At 43.6% G+C, this 22,162-nt stretch overlaps 1 protein-coding gene across 3 annotated transcripts; it reads left to right on the forward strand.

Moving 5' to 3' along the window:
• Positions 1 to 467: 467 nt before the first annotated feature.
• Positions 468 to 17,790, forward strand: LOC311147072 (chromodomain Y-like protein). 3 transcript variants are annotated; one of them, XR_014614730.1, is made up of 8 exons: positions 477 to 669; positions 9,282 to 10,101; positions 10,778 to 11,046; positions 11,436 to 11,608; positions 12,302 to 12,512; positions 13,819 to 13,962; positions 14,436 to 16,332; positions 16,364 to 17,790. XR_014614730.1 is itself a non-coding variant. In XM_084183690.1 (7 exons), the coding sequence occupies exons 1-7, from the start codon at positions 646 to 648 to the stop codon at positions 14,592 to 14,594; spliced, it is 1,800 nt and encodes a 599-aa protein (XP_084039816.1). In that variant the 5' UTR covers positions 468 to 645; the 3' UTR covers positions 14,595 to 17,790. The 3 variants fall into 3 exon arrangements, 2 of the variants coding, with proteins under 2 accessions (XP_084039816.1, XP_084039817.1); XM_084183690.1 differs by having other exon boundaries at positions 468 to 669; positions 14,436 to 17,790; XM_084183691.1 differs by having other exon boundaries at positions 13,819 to 13,920; positions 14,436 to 17,790.
• The last annotated feature ends 4,372 nt before the right edge of the window (positions 17,791 to 22,162 follow it).

Below are 22,162 nucleotides of genomic sequence, written 5' to 3' on the forward strand. Positions count from 1 at the left end.
AACTCATTCATTCCCCGCCATCCACATGTATGTGCCTTTGAATGAAGGATTTCAGGTCGCTAAGCCTACATGTGAGATGTATAAATGTAATGTAATAATGTAATGTATGTAGGCCTATGTGTAACTACAACATGAAAGGTTACAGTCAAGTAATGAAAATGGCTTTAAAGCATAAGTCCATACAATCAAAGACATCACTGATACAGTGCAGAGCATACGAAAAAGCAAGAAAGGAAAGGATGTTATTCACCCAACAATTGCAAAGGACAATATCAAACAGTGGATTATGAAAGATAATGTATTGAACATTGCCTCCATATCTACACTGAGGCGAAAATAAATACATTGTGCAACACTGAGCTACCAGCAGTCTGGCAATATCAGTCTAGGTTTCAAAACCGCATCCTTATGCGCAAAATATGCGCAGCTGTGAGAGCGCAAAATAAATAGTTCGGTACACAGATCCCAGACAAAAAGTTCGCATGCTGGGCTGGACAGTACACCACCCCGAGTACCTAGATAGCTAACGTTACGAGGATTGGGGTAGGCCAAATACACCTAAATTGGGCTTCATCACATCTTGGGAAGAAGGTGCCTTCAACCAAATAAGTTTTGATAGACAAACGGCGAGATAATTTGCTCATAATGGCCTCAGAAGAGCTTTATGAGGTGAGTTAGCAAGCTGCTATCCACTGCTAGCTAGCGTTATCTGAAATGTTTTTTTTGGTTCGTGTAGCTAGCTAGCTACTTAGCCAGCTAGCTACCTGGCTTGAAAGCAACCTAACATTAGCTTCATTAAAATGTAAGGCCAGGACGCGTTGCCTACTAGAGTACTACTGTAGGTCGAAGTTGGGCCACCTTACGATAGCCTATCATATTTATTAGCATGAGGATCTGCTGTGTTATTTGCTAGCTAGATCTGTGTGCTGTTGTGATTAGATACGGGCAGCGATAGCCACGGCACGGGGTCTGTTGTCTTCTTGGCTAGTTTTAACTTAGTGAGTTAGCTAGTCAGCTTTTGTACTTTCCACTGTCTGTTATAAATTGAACCCAGAATATTTTGCCTCACTTCTCCAGGTGTATAACTAACAATGATTCACAAACAATTGTGGCCAGTTTTTTTTTTTTTAACACGCCAATCCAACATTTTAGGCGTATGCTTTCAGATATAATATTAAAGTACTATTCTATATGTAATTATGTGAATGCTTTCCAATCTCTAGTTAATAGTATGCTAACTATTATAGGTAGCCAAGTCTACCCCTATCCTATCTAGACCGTATGAGATAATGGTGTAAAGTTACATTGAACATTTTAGTTTCAAACTCAACATACTCATTGGCTTTCTATGAAGATCAAGTTTGCCATTTACTGGTAGTTAAATTGCCTTCATTGGAAATCTTACTCACAGAGCTCTCACATTAGAAACAGCTAGACAGATAACATAGGCCTACAAATAGCTACAGCGATCATTCATATATATATATATATATATATATTACTGTTCAAAAGTTTGGGGTCACTTAGACATTTCGTTGTTTTTGAAAGAAAAACAATTTTTTTGTCCATTAAAATAACATCAAATTGATCAGAAATACAGTGTAGACATTGTTAATGTTGTAAATGGCTATTGTAGCTGGAAACGGCTGATTTTTAATGGAATATCTATATAGGCGTACAGAGGCACATTATCAGCAACCATCAGTCATGTGTTCAAATGGCACATTGTGTTTGCTAATCCAATCATTTTAAAAGGCTAATTGATCTTTAGAAAACCCTTTTGCAATTATGTTAGCACAGCTGAAAACTGTTGTGCTGATTTAAAGAAGCCTTCTTGAGACTACTTGAGTATCTGGAGCATCAGTAATTGTGGGTTAGATTACAGGCTCAAAATGGCCAGAAACAAAGAACTGAAACTCGTCAGTCTATTATTTTTCTGAGAAATGAAGGCTATTCCATGCGAGAAATTGACAAGAAACTGAAGATCTTGTACAACGCTGCGTACTACTACAGAACAGCGCAAACTGCCTCTAACCAGAATAGAAAGAGGAGTGGGAGGCCCCGGTGCACAACTGAGCAAGAGGACAAATACATTAGTGTCTAGTTTGAGAAACAGACGCCTCACAGGTTCTCAACTGGCAGCATCATGAAATAGTACCCGCAAAACACCAGTCTCAACGTCAACAGTGAAGAGGCGACTCCGGGATGCTGACCTTCTAGGCAGAGTTGCAAAGAAAAAGCCATATCTCAGACTGGCCAATAAAAAGGAAAGATTAAGATGGGCAAAAGAACACAGACACTGGACTTTTTCTTTGCAACTCTGCCTAGAAGGTCAGCATCCCGGAGTTGCCTCTTCACTGTTGACGTTGAGACTGGTGTTTTGTGGGTACTATTTAATGAAGCTGCCAGCTACAATAGCCATTTACAACATTAACAATGTCTAAACTGTATTTCTGATACATTTGATGTTTTTTTAATGGACCCAAAAAATGCTAGTGTAGTGTATGTGTATGTGTGTGTATATATATATATGTGGTCCTCTGTAGCTCAGCTGGCAGAGCACGGCGCTTGTAATGTCAAGATGGTGGGTTCGATCCCCGGGACCACCCATACACAAAAATGTATGCACGCATGACTGTAAGTCGCTTTGGATAAAAGCGTCTGCTAAATGGCATATTATTATATATATATATATAATGTGCCTTTAAAAGTAATTTCCTCTCAATCTTAAATAAACATGCCCCATTCAAAAAATACAGAACTAAGAACAGATATAGCCCCTGGTTCTCCTCAGACTTGACTGCCCTTGACCAGCACAAAAACATCCTGTGGCGTACTGCATTAGCATCAAATAGCCCCCGCGATATGCAACTTTTCAGGGAAGTTAGGAACCAATATACACAAGCAGTTAGGAAAGCAAAGGCTAACTTTTTCAAACAGAAATTTGCTTCCTGTAGCACTAACTCCAAAAAGTTTTGGGACACTGTAAAGTCCATGGAAAATAAGAGCACTTCCTCCCAGCTGCCCACTGCACTGAGGCTAGGAAACACTATCACCACCGATAAATCTACAATAATCGAGAATTTCAACAAGCATTTTGCTACGGCTGGCCATGCTTTCCACCTGGCTACCACTACCCTGGCCACCAGCTCTGCACCCTCCGCTGCAACTTGCCCATGCCCCCCCCCCCGCTTCTCCTTCACACAAATCCAGACAGCTGATGTTCTGAAAGAGCTGCAAAATCTGGACCCCTACAAATCTTCTGGGCTAGACAATCTGGACCCTTTCTTTCTAAAACTAGCCGCCGAAATTGTCGCAACCCCTATTACTAGCCTGTTCAACCTCTCTTTCGTAACGTCTGAGATCCCCAGAGATTGGAAAGCTGCCGCGGTCATCCCCCTCTTCAAAGGGGGTGACACTCTAGATCCAAACTGTTACAGACCCATATCCATATCAAAAGTTTTTGAAAGCCAAGTCAACAAACAGATCACCGACCATTTCGAATCCCACCGTACCTTCTCCGCTATGCAATCCGGTTTCCGAGCTGGTCATGGGTGCACTTCAGCCACGCTCAAGGTCCTAAACGATATTATAACCGCGATCGATAATAGACAGTACTGTGCAGCCGTTTTCATTGACCTGGCCAAGGCTTTCGACTCTGTCAACCACCGCATTCTTATTGGCAGACTAAATAGCCTTGGTTTCTCAAATGACTGCCTCGCCTGGTTCACCAACTACTTCTCAGATAGAGTTCAATGTGTCAAATCGGAGGGCCTGTTGTCTGGACCTATGGTAGTCTCTATGGGGGTGCCACAGGGTTCAATTCTTGGGCCGACTCTTTTCTCCGTGTATATCAATGACGTCGCTCTTGCTGCTGGTGACTCTCAGATCCACCTCTACGCAGACGACACCATTTTGTATACATCTGGCCCTTCATTGGACACTGTGTTAACAAACCTCCAAACGAGCTTCAATGCCATACAACACTCCTTCAGTAGCCTCCAACTGCTCTTAAACACTAGTAAAACTAAATGCATGCTCTTCAACCGAACGCTGCTTGCACCCGCCCACCCGACTAGAATCACTACTCTCGACGGGTCTGACCTAGAGTATGTGGACAACTACAAATATCTAGGTGTCTGGTTAGACTGTAAACTCTCCTTCCAGACTCACATTAAGAATCTCCAATCCAAAGTTAAATCTAGAATCGGTTTCCTATTTCGCAACAAAGCCTCCTTCACTCATGCTGCCAAACATGCCCTCGTAAAACTGACTATCCTACTGATCCTTGACTTCGGCGATGTCATTTACAAAATAGCCTCCAACACTCTACTCAGCAAATTGGATGTAGTCTATCACAGTGCCATCCGTTTTTGTCTCCAAAGCCCCATATAATAGCCACCACTGTGACCTGTACGCTCTTGTTGGCTGGTCCTCACTACATATTCGTCGCCAAACCCACTGGCTCCAGGCCATCTATAAATCACTGCTAGGCAAATCCCCGCCTTATCTTAGCTCATTGGTCACCATAGCAACACCCACCCGTAGTCTGCGCTCCAGCAGGTATATCTCACTGGTCATCCCCAAAGCCAACACCTCCTTTGGCCGCAATTCCTTCCAGTTCTCTGCTGCCAATGACTGGAACAAATTGCAAAAATCTCTGAAGCTGGAGACACTTATCTCCCTCACTAACTTTAAGCATCAGTTGTCAGAGCACCTTACCGATCACTGCACCTGTACACAGCCCATCTGAAATTAGCCCGCCCAACTACCTCATCCCTATATTGTTATTTATTTTGCTCATTTGTACCCCAGTATCTCTATTTGCACATCATCTCTTGCACATCTATCATTCCAGTGTTAATACTAATTGTAATTATTTTGCACTATAGCCTATTTATTGCCTTACCTCCATAACTTGCTACATTTGCACACACTGTATATATATGTATTTCTGTTGTATTTTTGACTTTGTTTTGTTTTACCCCATATGTAACTCTGTGTTGTTGTTTTTATCGCACTGCTTTGCTTTATCTTGGCCAGGTCGCAGTTGTATATGAGAACTTGTTCTCAACTGGTTTACCTGGTTAAATAAAGGTGATATATATATATATATATATATATATATATATATATATATATATATATATATATATATATATATTCCAACAGTCTTGAAGGAGTTCCCACATATGCTGAGCACTTGTTGGCTGCTTTTCCTTCACTCTGCAGTCCAACTCATCCCAAACCATCTCAATTGGGTTAAGGTTGGGTGATTGTGGATGCCAGGTCATCTGATGCAGCACTCCATCACTCTCCTTCTTGGTAAAATAGCCCTTACACAGCCTGGAGGTGTGTTGGGTCATTGTCCTGTTGAAAAACAAATGATAGTCCCACTAAGCCCAAACCAGATGGGATGGCGTATCGCTGCAGAATGCTGTAGTAGCCATGCTGGTTAAGTGTGCCTTGAATTCTAAATAAATCACTAGACAGTGTCACCAGCAAAGCACCCCCACACCATAACACCTCCTCCTCCATGCTTTACTGTGGGAAATACACATGCAGAGATCATCCGTTTACCCACACCGCGTTTCACAAAGACACAGCGGTTGGAACCAAAAATCTCAAATTTGGACTCCAGACCAAAGGACACATTTCCACCGGTCTAATGTCCATTGCTCGTGTTTCTTGGCCCAAGCAGATCTCTTCTTATTATTGGTGTCCTTTAGTAGTGGTTTCTTTGCAGCAATTTGACCATGAAGGCCTGATTCACACAGTCCCCTATGAACAGTTGATGTTGAGATGTGTCTGTTACTTGAACTCTATAAAGCATTTATTTGGGCTGCAATTTCTGAGGCTGGTAACTCTGATTAACTTTCCTCTGCAGCAGAGGTAACTCTGGGTCTTCCATTCCTGTAGTGGTCCTCATGAGAGCCAGTTTCATTATAGCGCTTGATGGTTTTTGCGAACTGCACTTGAAGAAACTTTCAAAGTTCTTGAAATGTTTCGTATTGACTGACCTTCATGTCTTAAAGTAATGATGGACTGTCGTTTCTCTTTGCTTATTTGAGCTGTTCTTGCCATAATATGGACTTGGTCTATTACCAAATAGGGCTATCTTCTGTATACCCCCCCCCCTACCTTGTCACAACACAACTGATTTGGCTCAAACGCATTAAGAAGGAAAGAAATTCCACAAATTAACTTTTAAGAAGGCTCACCTGTTAATTGAAATGCATTCCAAGTGACTACCTCATGAAGTTGGTTGAGAGAATGCCAAAAGTGTGCAAAGCTGTCATCAAGGCAAAGGGTGGCTACTTTGAAGAATCTCAAATATAAAATATATTTTGATTTGTTGAACACTTTTTTTGGTTACTACATGATTCCATATGTGTTATTTCAGAGTTTTGATGTCTTCACTATGATTTTACATTGTAGAAAATAGTAAAAATAAAGAAAAACCCTTGAATGAGTAGGTGTGTCCAAACTTTTGACTGGTACTATATATATACAGTGGGGAGAACAAGGACTTGATACACTGCCGATTTTGCAGGTTTTCCTACTTACAAAGCACGTAGAGGTCTGTAATTTTTATCATAGGTACACTTCAACTGTGAGAGACGGAATCTAAAACAAAATTCCAGAAAATCACATCGTATGATTTTTAAGTAATTAATTTGCATTTTATTGCATAACATTATTTGATACATCAGAAAAGCAGAACTTAATATTTGGTACAGAAACCTTTGTTTGCAATTACAGAGATCATACGTTTCCTGTAGGTCTTGACCAGGTTTGCACACACTGCAGAAGGGATTTTGGCCCACTCCTCCATACAGACCTTCTCCAGATCCTTCAGGTTTCGGGGCTGTCGCTGGGCAATACGGACTTTCAGCTCCCTCCAAAGATTTTCTATTTGGTTCAGGTCTGGAGACTGGCTAGGCCACTCCAGGACCTTGAGATGCTTCTTACGGGGCCACTCCTTAGTTGCCCTGGCTGTGTGTTTCGGGTCGTTGTCATGCTGGAAGACCCAGCCACGACCCATCTTCAATGCTCTTACTGAGGGAAGGAGGTTGTTGGCCAAGATCTCGCGATACATGGTCCCATCCATCCTCCCCTCAATACGGTGCAGTCGTCCTGTCCCCTTTGCAGAAAAGCATCCCCAAAGAATGATGTTTCCACCTCCATGCTTCACGGTTGGGATGGTGTTCTTGGGGTTGTACTCATCCTTCTTCTTCCTCCAAACACGGCGAGTGGAGTTTAGACCAAAAAGCTCTATTTTTGTCTCATCAGACCACATGACCTTCTCCCATTCCTCCTCTGGATCATCCAGATGGTCATTGGCAAACTTCAGACAGGCCTGGACATGCGCTGGCTTGAGCAGGGGGACCTTGCGTGCGCTGCAGGATTTTATTCCATGACGGCGTAGTGTGTTACTAATGGTTTTCTTTGAGACTGTGGTCCCAGCTCTCTTCAGGTCATTGACCAGGTCCTGTCGTGTAGTTCTGGGCTGATCCCTCACCTTCCTCATGATCATTGATGCCCCACGAGGTGAGATCTTGCATGGAGCCCCAGACCGAGGGTGATTGACCGTCATCTTGAACTTCTTCCATTTTCTAATAATTGCGCCAACAGTTGTTGCCTTCTCACCAAGCTGCTTGCCTATTGTCCTGTAGCCCATCCCAGCCTTGTGCAGGTCTACAATTTTATCCCTGATGTCCTTACACAGCTCTCTGGTCTTGGCCATTGTGGAGAGGTTGGAGTCTGTTTGATTGAGTGTGTGGACAGGTGTCTTTTATACAGGTAACGCGTTCAAACAGGTGCAGTTAATACAGGTAATGAGTGGAGAACAGGAGGGCTTCTTAAAGAAAAACTAACAGGTCTGTGAGTGCTGGAATTCTTACTGGTTGGTAGGTGATCAAATACTTATGTCATGCAATAAAATGCAAATTAATTACTTAATCATACAATGTGATTTTTGTTTTAGATTCCGTCTCTCACAGTTGAAGTGTACCTATGATAAAAATTACAGACCTCTACATGCAAAATCGGCAGTGTATCAAATACTTGTTCTCCCCACTGTATATATATAAAATTTGAAATCAAAGCTGATAGGAGGTCAATCATGAAGTAGGCTAATACAATAAACAGGCCCAATCAGCCATGAAGTCATCTATTCACACTACTGCCTGTTGGTAGAGTAACTGCCTTTCTGAACCTGGTGGTTCTACTCGATACATCTCTGGAATATCACAGTTGATTTGATCATATGTCTGATTGTTTCTCACATGTAGCCCAGTGTTAACCAGGAGCGGTATGGTGTTGATATCATAGCAACCGGGAGTGGTATGGTGTTGATATCATAGTAACCAGGAGCGGTATGGTGTTGATATCATAGTAACCAGGAGTGGTATGGTGTTGATATCGTGTGTATCTAAAGAGCAAAAGGAGAGTGCATTGTGGCTCGTGAAATGATTGACGCGTGAATTGGATAAGCTTTTATTTTCGGAGCAAGTTTGGCCGTGTGTCAAGTGTTTGCAGACGGAAGGAATATCTTATTGAAGAGTCTGTGAGTGTAAAATGTTGCAACTGTGGCGGGGATCATATATCTGAATTCCCAGAGTGCCCTGTTAGGGTGAAAAAGGTTTAGGTGTCAAGGATCATGGCTGGACAGCAAATCTCCTATGTGGAGAGACTTGAAGGGCAAGAGGAAGAAGATCTGCCGGTGGATGCACCGCAACCAGTTGCAAATGTTATACGTCAATCAATGGATCTGGATAATCTTATTGCGAAGGTGGATTTTGTAGCATTTTATAGCCACAGTTATTATTTGTACTGCACAAGTGTCCAAGAAGCTGGACATCATTATATCTGCAGCCCGAGAAGTTTTTGGGCCTCCCAAGACTTAATGGCAGAAGCACTGCAAGGGCTACTGTCACCGGGAAATGTCCCGCCATCACAGGATCCTTCTGAGCCTGTGTAGGGACCTGATTAAAACAGAAAAGCAGGCTGATTTAGTTTAATTAACATTTTAGTTATTGATAGTTGGTATGGAGTTATTTTGTATCCCGCATTTTTTTCCTTTTCGGATCTTTATTATCTACCTGTACAGTAGGTGGCGGAATGCAAATATAATTGTTTGCGAACGCCATTTATACCGACGAAACATTTGCCCAGTGTAGGCTATAGCCTAGACGTTTCAGTCTCAATAATCATGACTTAGTGACCGCCCCACGTCCAGTCACTGCCACTGACAACTATCTTGTTTAATTCTGTCACAGGTTGAGAGAATTGTGGACAAACGGAAGAACAAAAAGGGAAAGATGGAGTACCTGGTCCGCTGGAGGGGATACGGCTATGAGGGGGACACCTGGGAGCCCGAGTCGCACCTCTCCGCCTGCATGGAGTTCATCTACCATTTTAATCAGTCACACGGCGAAAAACAGAAAGACGGCACTTTACTGCGCTCCACTCAGAGCTCTCCCAGCACGGCCCACAGCCACGGTTCGAGCAACAACGCCCGCAAGCAGATCTGCAGGCCTCAGCCACACAGTGGCAATAGTGGAGCAGGAAGCCATGCTCTAGTGAGACCCGCCTCTTCGCCCACCACAGCAGCTACGGCCGTCTCGAAACGGCCGCAGCAACAACAGTTGCCACCACTTGACTCTAGCCTGGCAGATGCCAAAACGGACACACAGCAGCTTAACTTGAGCCAAAAGTACAGCGATTCTACCACCTGTGCTGTTTCTAGTCCAAGCTTCACAAGTGGGCCTGTGGCTTCTCCAGTGGGCACGGCGCGTCGGAGCATGGACCTGGCCAAGTCCGGGATCAAAATCCTGGTGCCCAAAAGCCCCATGAGCAGCTGGGTGGACTCTGAGGAGTCGCCCAGCGAGGCGGCCCACAGTCTGGAGCAGGGGGGTCAGGAGCAGGACTCTGTCCCCCCAGAGGTGGCCCTGTTGGAGAAGCCTCTGGGGGTGCTGCTGGGGCCCGGGGAAGAAAGGGCGCGCATGGGGACCCGGCCCAGGACTCAAAGCCAAATCCCATTGATCCCTCAGCAAGTCCCCATAACACCCGCATCCATACGCACCCTCAATGGGAAAGGTAAGGCTTTTTCAATAGACTGCAATATCTGTGTTGTGCCGTTTACTGAACCGAAGGTCTTGTAGTTGTACATTCAAAAGTCATAAACACTCCATTGTTGGGTTGCCTCTGATTGGACCCGTTTTATAATTGGAAGACCAGATGCTGCTGGAAGTTGTGTTGGAGTACGTATGAAGGTACAACTTCTCGTTCTGGTCTAAGTAGACCACAATGCCCGAGGGGAGTGATTGGGGACACTGCCACGCAAATCTTTACTTTAGGCCAATTCCATTTCACCTCAGTGTTCACTCATTCATGATCAATTAACTCAAATGTTGTGCACTGTTAATCTATTGTTTTAGTAGAACAGAAGGGAAGCCCAGAAAAGCACCGGGACCTACTCAAGACATTTTACATTTACGTCATTTAGCAGACGCTCTTATCCAGAGCGACTTACAGTTAGTGAGTGCATACATTTTCATACTGGCCCCCTGTGGGAAACGAACCCACAACCCTGGCGTTGCAAGCGCCATGCTCTACCGACTGAGCTACAGGGGACTACATGCAGTACCAAATATTTAATTTAGCTGATTATTAAAACAGACAATGTTAAGAAAGGCAGAGTCACCATATGCTTCCCATTTCCATCCCCCTGTATCTTTATGTGTTTTTTATTTTATTTATTTTTTACCACCAGGTACATCGACACTCATGGAGGCTCTGGCAGCCAACGGGACGGCTAACCTGCAGCAGAGTGCCGTGGCGCGAGTCACCGCCGTCTCCGGAGTGGTGGGGAAACGACGCTTCGAAGAGCAGCGCTCGGTCTTCGACAAGCGCCTTCGGTTCAGTGTCCGGCAGACGGAGAGCGCCTATCGTTACAGGGACCTCGTCGTCAAGAAGCAGGACGGCTTCACCCACATCCTGCTCTCCACCAAGACCTCGGAGAACAACTCACTCAACCCCGACGTGAGTCGTACGCCTGCCTTGTCTTTCTGCCTGTCTGTCTGTCTCTTTGCCCTAACAAAACAATCGTTATTATAGCATGACAGTTGGCGCTACAGGCCAAAATTAGTAGTATTTTATAGTTTTGTTATGCCAACATTTCCAAACTGTTGGTAGTCAAATATAATTGAGCAAAATATCTGAAAAGAAAGTAAAATACTGGTCCTTCAAACATATATTGGGATGGTTTCCTGGACACAGATTAAGTCCTAGACTAAATCAATTATTTCCAGTGATCATTCTCCATCGAAAGGGCTTCTTAGTCCAAGACTAGGCTTCATCTGTGTCCGGGAAACTGGCCCATAATAATAGAAAATATTTTTGAATACCTCTCCCTCTCTTGGCTGCCTCAGGTGATGAAGGAGATGCAGAGTGCCATGGCCACAGCGGCAGCAGACGACAGTAAGCTGGTCCTGCTGAGCGCCGTGGGCAGCTTCTTCTGCTTCGGCCTGGACTTCATCCACTTCATCAGGCGGCTCACCGACGACCGCAAGAAGGAGAGCATCAAGATGGCCGAGACCATTAGGTAGGTCGGAACGCTTACCTCTGTTTCAATTTTTTATGTGGATGATTTTCAAGGTTGGAAGGGACAAATAGATGGCTCAACTTCCTCCTTTCTCGATTGTCCAAAAATCTGTCCTCATCCTTACCTTCATCTGCACTGATTTTAGAGAAAACTAAATGGTGGAAGCTCATCATTAGGCTGGCTTTCATCTCTGGTCAGTTCTTTCAGATCAGTGCAACTGACAGATTTGTAGACAGTTGTCTCAAATCATCGGTTATTTTGATCTGGTCACTCTCCCGAGTGGCGCAGTGGGCTAAGGCACTGCATCACAGTGCTAGCTGTGCCACTAGAGATCCTGGTTCGAATCCAGGCTCTGTCATAGCCGGCCGTGACCGGGAGACCCATGGGGCGGCGCACAATTGGCCCAGCGTCGTCCAGGGTAGGGGAGGGAATGGCCGGCAGGGATGTAGCTCAGTTGGTAGAGCATGGCGTTTGCAACGCCAGGGTTGTGGGTTCGATTCCCACGGTGGGCCAGTATAAAATAATAATGTATGCACTCACTAACTGTAAGTCGCTCTGGATAAGAGCGTCTGCGAAATGACTAAAATGTAAATGTAAAATGTAGAATGCTAGCTGTGTGTTGTAGTGTCAAGCGTTGTAATAATGCCACAGAAGACGGTGATGCAGACCCAGTCTGTCATTTCCCATCCTTAGGACATTCGTGAACACCTTCATCCAATTCAAGAAGCCCATCGTCGTAGCTGTGAACGGGTCAGCGGTGGGCCTCGGAGCCTCCATCCTCCCGCTGTGTGACGTGGTCTGGGCCAACGAGAAAGCCTGGTTCCAGACGCCCTACACCACCTACGGACAGACACCCGACGCCTGCGCCTCCATCACCTTCCCTCGCATCATGGGCGTGGCCTCGGTGAGTTCATACAGTGTTGGCTGAAAACATTCTCAGAGGGGGGAGTGGTATAGCATTGCAATACAGATATTGTGTGGGGAACTGGTTTTAAGTGTAGCACTCCCTGGGCCGGTTTCCCGGAGATGGGGAATCACCATTTTACCTACTTTTTACTCCAGGACTAGGCTTTTAATCTGTGTCTGGATTTGGTCAGTGAAAAACAGATATGACAGTGATTTAGCGGCGGTCTAGCGGTCTCTAGATGTACTGCTGCGATCATGGGTTTGAATCAAGCGTCCGTGCTTCACAACGGGTCAATGAAGGTTGGGTTTTGATTTGACTATGTCCATTTTTCCCCACTAATCCCGGGTGTACACTACACAACTTTTAAAATCCTGACATCGCTGAACCTCTCACATTAAACGATCTGGCACAGACTACAAGATTCCTCACTCGGTCGTGACGATTCTTGATACCACCACGCTGTCTCGTGAAAACAGTGACGTGATTAGATTGTTAACGTAGCTACAACGAACTGTGGCTCAAAGCCGTCTCATAAACATTATCGTTATCGGTCACATTCACGCTTGCCATACAGAGTTGAAGTATCTAGACAACATTTTTTGAATTGAATAACATTGCTCGTGAACTTCAGAGCTGTAACGATTTGACGCTTTGGTTAAAGGCAAGTACAGACACATATAATAATATAATAATATGCCATTTAGCAGACGCTTTTATCCAAAGCGACTTACAGTCATGCGTGCATAAATTTTTTGTGTATGGGTGGTCCCGGGGATCGAACCCACTACCTTGGCGTTACAAGCGCCGTGCTCTACCAGCTGAGCTACAGAGGACCACATACATACTAGTAGTACTTGGGGTGAACCGCTGCGGTGATTGCTCGCCATTCAATAGCATAGACAGTGAGACCGACCGGCCCATCAGCTCCGACTTTGTTTACATAAGACGACACGTTACCGCATTTCTTTAACTTGAGAAATACTGCACCAAAACACCTTGTCAAATTGCATAACTAAAACATCCTCTGCAAAAAACTTAAAACATTTATTACAGATTTCTTTCTTTATCTTAGATTCATTCTGGGGATTTTGAGGAAGTGACAGGTTTCCGCGTCTACACTGTCTCATGAGGGACAAACATCATTAACCAAACTCGGGAATCGGTCAGGAAACACGCCTCCAAGACTGAAATCTCGTTTTTTTCTCTCTAATGAGCAACAGAAAAACACACGTGCCAATCGTCGTGTTCAGTGGCTCTTTAACCTATAACCTATAACCTTTAACCTCTCTCCCTCTTCTTCCAGGCCAATGAGATGCTGCTGAGTGGGCGGAAGCTGACAGCCCAGGAGGCCTGTGCTAAAGGCCTCGTGTCCCAGGTGCTGTGGCCCGGGACTTTCACTCAGGAGGTGATGGTTCGCATTAGGGAGCTAGTCTCTTGTAATTCAGTTGTAAGTCATCCTTTTTAATTTGATTTAGACGTTTTTTTTTTTTTATATTTCTACAGTCACGGTACGCACCTCCCCGCCCCTCCCTCTTTTGTCTTTTGTTGTCACGTTTTTGTCTCATCAAAAAACGTAAACATTACCCCACTGACACTCATAAACGCACACTACATCCACCAACAGCGGCCGCTTGAATTGTTAACTTTTCAATATCTCCCAACCCGAAACAGAACCAAGAGTGTGTTTTTACAATAATATGCTTTTAGCAATACATTGAATTGAGATCAAGCCGCAATATCTGGATGTCGCAAGACTTTCTCATGAATCGTCTGTGCAGACATTGTTGACATAAGAGTGACCTCTTGTCCCACAATTAATGGTTAAGCAAAATCTATGCCAATATCCTTCCATATCCATAAGTCATTTTCCTTTCCTTTTCCCACCGGGGTGGGGTGGGGGGGGCCTCTGCTGCACTGTAGGTCCTGCGGGAGTCCAAAGCACTGGTGCGAAATGCAAACCGGGCTGCCCTGGAGCAGGCCAACGAACGCGAGTGTGAGGCGCTGAAGAGAGTGTGGGGCTCCTCGCAGGGGATGGACTCCATCCTCCAATACCTGCAGAAGAAGATTGATGAGTTTTAAGGAAAGCTTGCCCCCTTCAGTGGGGGAACCAGACAAACAGCACTGGGAGTGCAACGGGTTCAACCCACCATCCCTCTTGTGTGTGTGATGAATTGTATGTGTGTTTGTGCATTGAGAAGTGGGCCAGCTAAAAATAACATTTTGTAGACGTTGCTGCTGGACCTTTAAATCTTCCTAGCATCCTGGTGACCATGTGTTGACCCTTTACCCAATAACCCCGGCCTTCAACCTTTTACCCAATAACCCCGGCCTTCGACCCTTTACCCAATAACCCCGGCCTTCGACCTTTTACCCCAGTGTTTCCCAACCCTGGTCCTCCAGTACCCCCAACAGTACACATTTTTATTGTAACTCTGGACAAACACACCTGATTAAACTTGTCAACTAACCATCAACATTTACATTTACATTTTAGTCATTTAGCAGACGCTCTTATCCAGAGCGACTTACAGGAGCAATTAGGGTTAAGTGCCTTGCTTAAGGGCACATCGACGGATTTTTCACCTAGTCGGCTCGGGGATTAGAACCAGCGACCTTTCGGTTACTGGCACAACGCTCTTACCCACTAAGCTACCTGCCGCCCTCAATGAGTTGAATGAGGTGCGTTTGTCCGGGGCTACAACATAAATGTGTACCGTTGGGGGTAATGGAGGACCAGGGTTGAGAAACAATGCTCTACCCAATAACCCCCGGGCTTCCGAAATACCATTCCACATTACAGGTTCAACCTAAATGTGGCCTAGATTGAAAGGGATGGAGGGATTGGAGGAGGTGTGGTGAAGACATTGATGAATACACACAGTGTCTTGCACAGTGGGGGTGTCCTCAGGACTGATTTGAGTTGGATGTTCTATCAACATGGGAATCAGCATTTTATTTATGACACAACGAAAGTGCACATTGAAAACTTTGACAAAACCCAGGCGACTTCCATTGTGGAGCTTGCAATAATATGAACTCTTAAACTACGTTGGAACTAAGTCTTGGGGAAAACAGCGCAGCCCAATGGATTGGAGGCTTATTGGATTCTCCACATTGACGCCTGTAAAGCTTTCCATTCATAACATGACTTATTGCTATTTGAATTGAATAAAGGCCGGGATTAAATTAAAGGTGCGTTGTCGATAAGTGTACTGCACTTGACTTTAAAAGGTCATTTACGCTTGAGCCGTCATCTGTAGCGTTCACCATGAATGCCATCTTCGAACGTCAGGGAAATTGCCTTTTAAAAGACTAATTGTCAACAGTGCAGTGCCTTATGACAGCGCGCCTTTGATTGAATCCAGGACAGAGTCTGTTATATTAACTTTTAAACAGCTCTTGCCTGTATTTTTTACTTTTTGTCTAATTGATATCTTCTGTAGATATTTCACCCAGGTCATCTTTTTGTTTGTTTGTCTTATTTGGCTTTGGGGACTGTATATTCCACCAAACAGTTTATGGTAAACAGATTTTTGTTTTGTTTTAAGTTAATTCAATATTCTGCAGCTCTTGAATTATTCCACCCATGAAAAATACACGCGAGGGAGAGACAATTACAAGATTCTGATGCAATGTTTATGAACGCAGTTGTGACGAGGCTTGGGTGCACGGTTCAAGGCTCAGTTGTGACGAGGGTACACGGTTCAAGGCTCAGTTGTGACGAGGCTTGGGTACACGGTTCAAGGCTCAGTTGTGACGAGGCTTGGGTACACGGTTCAAGGCTCAGTTGTGATGAGGCTAGGGTGCACGGTTCAAGGCTCAGTTGTGATGAGGGTGCACGGTTCAAGGCTCTAGCTAAAAGCTTTACACCATTTTCTATGACTTCACAAAATGTGTGTTCTGATCTGAAGCGATTATCAGTGAGAATAGCCTTTTAATCTCACCTCTCAGTTACCATGGATATAGGACTTTTGCAGCTTCAGCATATCTCACCCTGTTTTTATTTTTTTTGTTGCATTGGGCAGCGGTTACTTCTAGAATGCTGTGTAGGCCTATGTTACATTAGTCAAAGCCCTGAAAAAATATGTACAGCTTTGAGTTTGTAAAACAAAAAAAACGTTATTCACCTACAGTTTGTATTTGTCTTTTATATATGAATTCTGACTTGGCCAATGTTCTGTGGCCTTTCACCAGTCATTTGGCCATATTCCGTGTTTCAGATTCAGATTTGACATCACCCCAATATCTGATCTACTGCTGCCTATTTCCATAAACACAATGGAAAATGTAATTATTTATATTGTCTATAAGTATTTAAATATTTAAAGCAGAGATGGTTTGGACAAAAGTAGTGTCTGAGTCATTGCTCATTGGTTTGTATCAGTTGATATTTTTTATTTTATTGAATTGTGAAGTATCTGCTCGGGGTAGTCTACTCATGGACATGGTATGATTTTATTGATCACTTTCGTCTCTAGTCTATTACAGCCCCACTTCACGATCTTCGTCAGAATTCAGTTTTGGCCTTCATACATGGATGTATCAAATCGTTAACACCGCTGCACCTGTCGTCGTGTTTTTTGTTGTTTGTTGCATTTTGTCTTTTTTATAGAAGGGGGTATAAGTCAATCTGCCCCTAAGTATTTCGGTTGAGATTTTCTGTAAGCAATGGGGGGGCATTTTCCACAAGGTGAAGAGGTATTGCGTATCGATAAGGCGATGCTCTTTGTAAAACATGCCCTTGTTGTTTAGTTTTCCCAAGTTGTGCCTGAGAAGCATGTCATATCTCGTTGTTTAACATTTACATGTTTCATTAAACATTTGTCGTATCACTGAAGGCTTTTAGAAATATTAGCAGCCACCTTCAACACTTGGACCATAGCTTAGTTACTGTAATGTACACCTAAGGCCAACCATACTTCACCTGCTCAACCCATGTTTCAAGCATTTTCTCTCATTAAAAAAAATAACGGATTTATATTTTCAAAAAAATCTAAATTTGTCTTGTTGGCACAGCATGATTACAAGAGGCTTGTCTAGTCACACAATTCACTCATTCTGTTGAAGGATTCCAAGAAGCGTTGTTGAAATTGACCCATTTTTGTACAGCAGCGAAAGCGTTTACTAAGTCTGAATCGCATAGCCCTCACCCTTCTGAAGAACAGTATGTACTGTGTGAACTGCCTTGACTGAAATCCTGGTACAGTATTTTTGCATACATGGGACCTATTTTGTAGTTGAATTTATATAAATACAAATACTGTACAATCTGAAAGTGTTTTTTTTTTTTTTTTTATAGATTACTGAAATATATAATCGCTGTGAAACTGGCAGAACATGTTAGTAATATTGTGTTGGTTAGGGTATACAGTGCCTTCAGAAAGTATTCAGACCCCTTTACTTTTTCCACATTTTATTACATTACAGCCTTATTCTAAAATTGATTGAATAAATTGTTTCCCTCAATCTACACACAATACCCCATAATGACAATGCGAAAACAGGTTTTTAGATTTCTTTTGCAAATTTATTAAAAAATAAAAAAGAGGGAAAAAAAGTAATTGAACTCCTGCTGATTTTGTACGTTTGCCCACTGACAAAGACATGATCAGTCTATAATGTATGGTAGGTTTATTTGAACAGTGAGAGACAGAATAACAACAAAATCCAGAAAAACGCATGTCAAAAATGTTATAAATTGATTTGCATTTTAATGAGGGAAATAAGTAGTTGACCCCTTTGCAAAACATGACTTAGTACTTGGTGGCAAAACCCTTGTTGGCAATCGCAGAGGTCAGACGTTTCTTGTAGTTGGCCACCAGGTTTGCACACATCTCAAGAGGGATTTTGTCCCACTCCTCTTTGCAGATCTTCTCCAAGTCATTAAGGTTTCGAGGCTGACGTTTGGCAACTCGAACCTTCAGCTCCCTCCACAGATTTTCTATGGGATTAAGGTCTGGAGACTGGCTAGGCCACTCCAGGACCTTAATGTGCTTCTTCTTGAGCCACTCCTTTGTTGCCTTGGCCGTGTGTTTTGGGTCATTGTCATGCTGGAATACCCATCCACGACCCATTTTCAATGCCCTGGCTGAGGGAAGGAGGTTCTCACCCAAGATTTGACGGTACATGACGCCGTCCATCGTCCCTTTGATCCCTTTGATGCGGTGAAGTTGTACTGTCCCCTTAGCAGAAAAACACCCCCAAAGCATAATGTTTCCACCTCCATGTTTGATGGTGGGGATGGTGTTCTTGGGGTCATAGGCAGCATTCCTCCTCCTCCAAACACGGCGAGTTGAGTTGATGCCAAAGAGCTCAATTTTGGTCTCATCTGACCACAACACTTTCACCCAGTTCTCCTCTGAATCATTCAGATGTTCATTGGCAAACTTCAGACGGGCCTGTATATGTGCTTTCTTGAGCAGGGGGACCTTGCGGGCGCTGCAGGATTTCAGTCCTTCACAGCGTAGTGTGTTACCAATTGGTTTCTTGGTGACTATGGTCCCAGCTGCCTTGAGATCATTGACAAGATCCTCCCGTGTAGTTCTGGGCTGATTCCTCACCGTTCTTATCATTGCAACTCCACGAGGTGAGATCTTGCATTGAGCCCCAGGCCGAGGGAGATTTACAGTTATTTTGTGTTTCTTCCATTTGCGAATAATCGCACCAACTGTTGTCACCTTCTCACCAAGCTGCTTGGCGATGGTCTTGTAGCCCATTCCAGCTTTGTGTAAGTCTACAATCTTGTCCCTGACATCCTTGGAGAGCTCTTTGGTCTTGGCCATGGTGGAGAATTTGGAATCTGATTGATTGCTTCTGTGGACTGGTGTCTTTTATACAGGTAACAGGTAACAATCGTTCTGATTGAGAGGGGGTCAAATACTTCTTTCCCTCATTAAAATGCAAATCAATTTAAATAACATTTTTGACATGCGTTTTTCTGGATTTTGTTGTTGTTATTCTGTCTCTCACTGTTCAAATAAACCTACCATTAAAATTATAGACTGATCATGTCTTTGTCAAATATCAAATACTTTTCCCTCACTGTACCTTATTTATTACAAATTAAAAACAGAAATACCTTATTTACATAAGTATTCAGACCCTATGCTATGAGACTCGAAATTGAGATCAGGTGCATCCTGTTTCCATTGATCATCCTTGAGATGTTTCTACAACTTGATTGCAGTCCACCTGTGGTAAATGCAATTGATTGGACATGATTTGGAAAGGCACACACCTGTCTATATAAGGTCACACAGTTGACAGTGCATGTCAGAGCAAAAACCAAGCCATGAGGTCGAAGGAATTGTCTGTAGTGCTCCGAGACAGGATTGTGTCGAGGCACAGATCTGGGGAAGGGTCCCAAAATATTTCTGCAGCATTGAAGGTCCCCAAGAACAAAGTGGCCTCCATCATTCTTAAATGGAAGAAGTTTGGAACTGCCAAGACTCTTCCTAGAGCTGGCCTCCTGGCCAAGCTGAGCAATCGGGAGAAGGGCCTTTGTCAGGGAGGTGACCAAGAACCTGATGGTCACTCTGATAGAGCTCCAGAGTTCCTATGTGGAGATGGGAGAACCTTCCAGAAGGACAACCATCTCTGCAGCACTCCACCAATCAGGCCTTTATGGTAGAGTGACCAGACGAAAGCCACTCCTCAGTAAAAGGCACATGACAGCCCGCTTGGAGTTTGCCAAAAGGCACCTAAAGACGCTCAGACCATGAGAAACAAGATTCTCTGGTCTGATGAAACCAAGATTGCACTCTTTGGCCTGAATTCCAAGCGTCACGTCTGGAGGAAACCTGCCACCATCCTTATGGTGAAGCATGGTGGTGGCAGCATCATGCTGTGGGGATGTTTTTCAGTAGCAGGGACTGGGAGACTATTCAGGATCAAGGCAAAGATGAACGGAGCAAAGTACAGAGAGATCCTTGATGAAAACCTGCTCCAGAGCGCTCAGGACCTCAGACTGGGGTGAAGGTTCACCTTCCAACAGGACAACAACCCTGAGCACACAGCCAAGACGATGCAGGAGTGGCTTCTGGACAAGTCTCTGAATGTCCTTGAGTGGCCCAGCCAGAGCCCGGACTTGAACCCGATCGAACATCTCTGGAGAGACCTGAAGATAGCTGTGCAGCGACGCTAACCATCCCAACAGGTACCTGGCGCCGACGAAGACCTCGCGACTAGCTCTTCGGAAACTTTGCAGTATTTTTTTTTTTTTTATGTATTATATTTTACATGATTAGCTCAGAAAGTGTTTTGTATCATTACACTACTGGGCAAAAGTTTTAGAACAGCTACTCATTCAAGGGTTTTTCTTTATTTGTACTATTTTCTACATTCTAGAATAATAGTGAAGACATCAAAACTATGAAATAACACATTTGGAATCATGTAGTAACCAAAAAAGTGTTAAACAAATCAAAATATATTTTATATTTGAGATTCTTCAAATTGCCACCCTTTGCCTTGATGACAGCTTTGCACACGCTTGGCATTCTCTCAACCAGTTTCATGAGGTAGTCACCTGGAATGCATTTCAATTAACAAGTGTGCCTTCTTAAAAGTTAATTTGTGGAATTTATTTCCTTCTTAATGCATTTGAGCCAATCAGTTGTGTTGTGACAAGATAGGGGGGTATACAGAAGATAGCTCTATTTGGTAAAAGACCAAGTCCATATTATGGCAAGAACAGCTCAAATAAGCAAAGAGAAACAACAGTCCATCATTACTTTAAGACATTAAGGTCAGTCAATACAGAACATTTCAAGAACTTTGAACGTTTCTTCAAGTGCAGTTGTAAAAACCATCAAGCGCTATGATGAAACTGGCTCTCATGAGGACCGCCACAGGAATGGAAGACCCAGAGTTACCTCTGCTGTAGAGGATAAGTTCATTAGAGTTACCAGCCTCAGAAATTGCAGCCCAAATAAATGCTTCACAGAGTTCAAGTAACAGACACATCTCAACATCAACTGTTCAAAGGAGACTGTGTGAATCAGGCCTTCATGGTCGAATTGCTGCAAAGAAACCACTACTAAAGGACACCAAAAAGCAGAAGAGACCATCAGACTGTTAAATAGCCATCACTAGCACATTAGAGGCTGCTGCTGCCTATTGAAATCACTGGCCACTTTAAATGTAATAATGTTTACATATCTTGCACTACTCATCTCATGTATTGTATTCTATAATTTCTACTGTATCTTAGTCCATGCCGCTCTGTCATTGCTTGTCCATATGTATATATTCTTAAATTCCATTCCTTACTAGTTTTGTGTGTATTGGGTATATGTTGTGAAATTGTTAGATATTACTGCACTGTCGGAGCTAGAAGCACAAGCATTTCGCTACACCCGCTATAACATCTGCTAAACACGTGTATGTGACAAATAAAATGTGATTTGAACTTGACAGAGCTTGAGAGGATCTGCAGAGAAGAATGGGAGAAACTCCCCAAATACAGGTGTGCCAAGCTTGTTGCGTCATACCCAAGAAGAGGATGGAATCTCTGCCAAATGTGCTTCAACAAAGTATTGAATAAATGGTCTGAATACTTATGTAAATGTGATATTTCTGTTTTCTAACAACCTGTTTTTGCTTTGTCATTATGGGTTATTGTGTGTAGATTTGAGGAGAAAGTAATC

Source organism: Coregonus lavaretus, assembly GCF_964263955.1.
Source record: "Coregonus lavaretus genome assembly, chromosome: 19".
NCBI lineage: Eukaryota > Metazoa > Chordata > Actinopteri > Salmoniformes > Salmonidae > Coregonus > Coregonus lavaretus.

What these genes read in the sequence shown, in the direction of transcription:
- LOC311147072 (XM_084183690.1), top strand. Translation starts at nt 646, where the DNA reads ATGGCCTCAGAAGAGCTTTATGAG. An exon ending in ACGCACCCTCAATGGGAAAG is followed by an intron (nt 10,102 to 10,777) that starts GTAAGGCTTTTT and finishes TTTTACCACCAG; the next exon opens with GTACATCGACACTCATGGAG. An exon ending in GCATCATGGGCGTGGCCTCG is followed by an intron (nt 12,513 to 13,818) that starts GTGAGTTCATAC and finishes CTCTTCTTCCAG; the next exon opens with GCCAATGAGATGCTGCTGAG.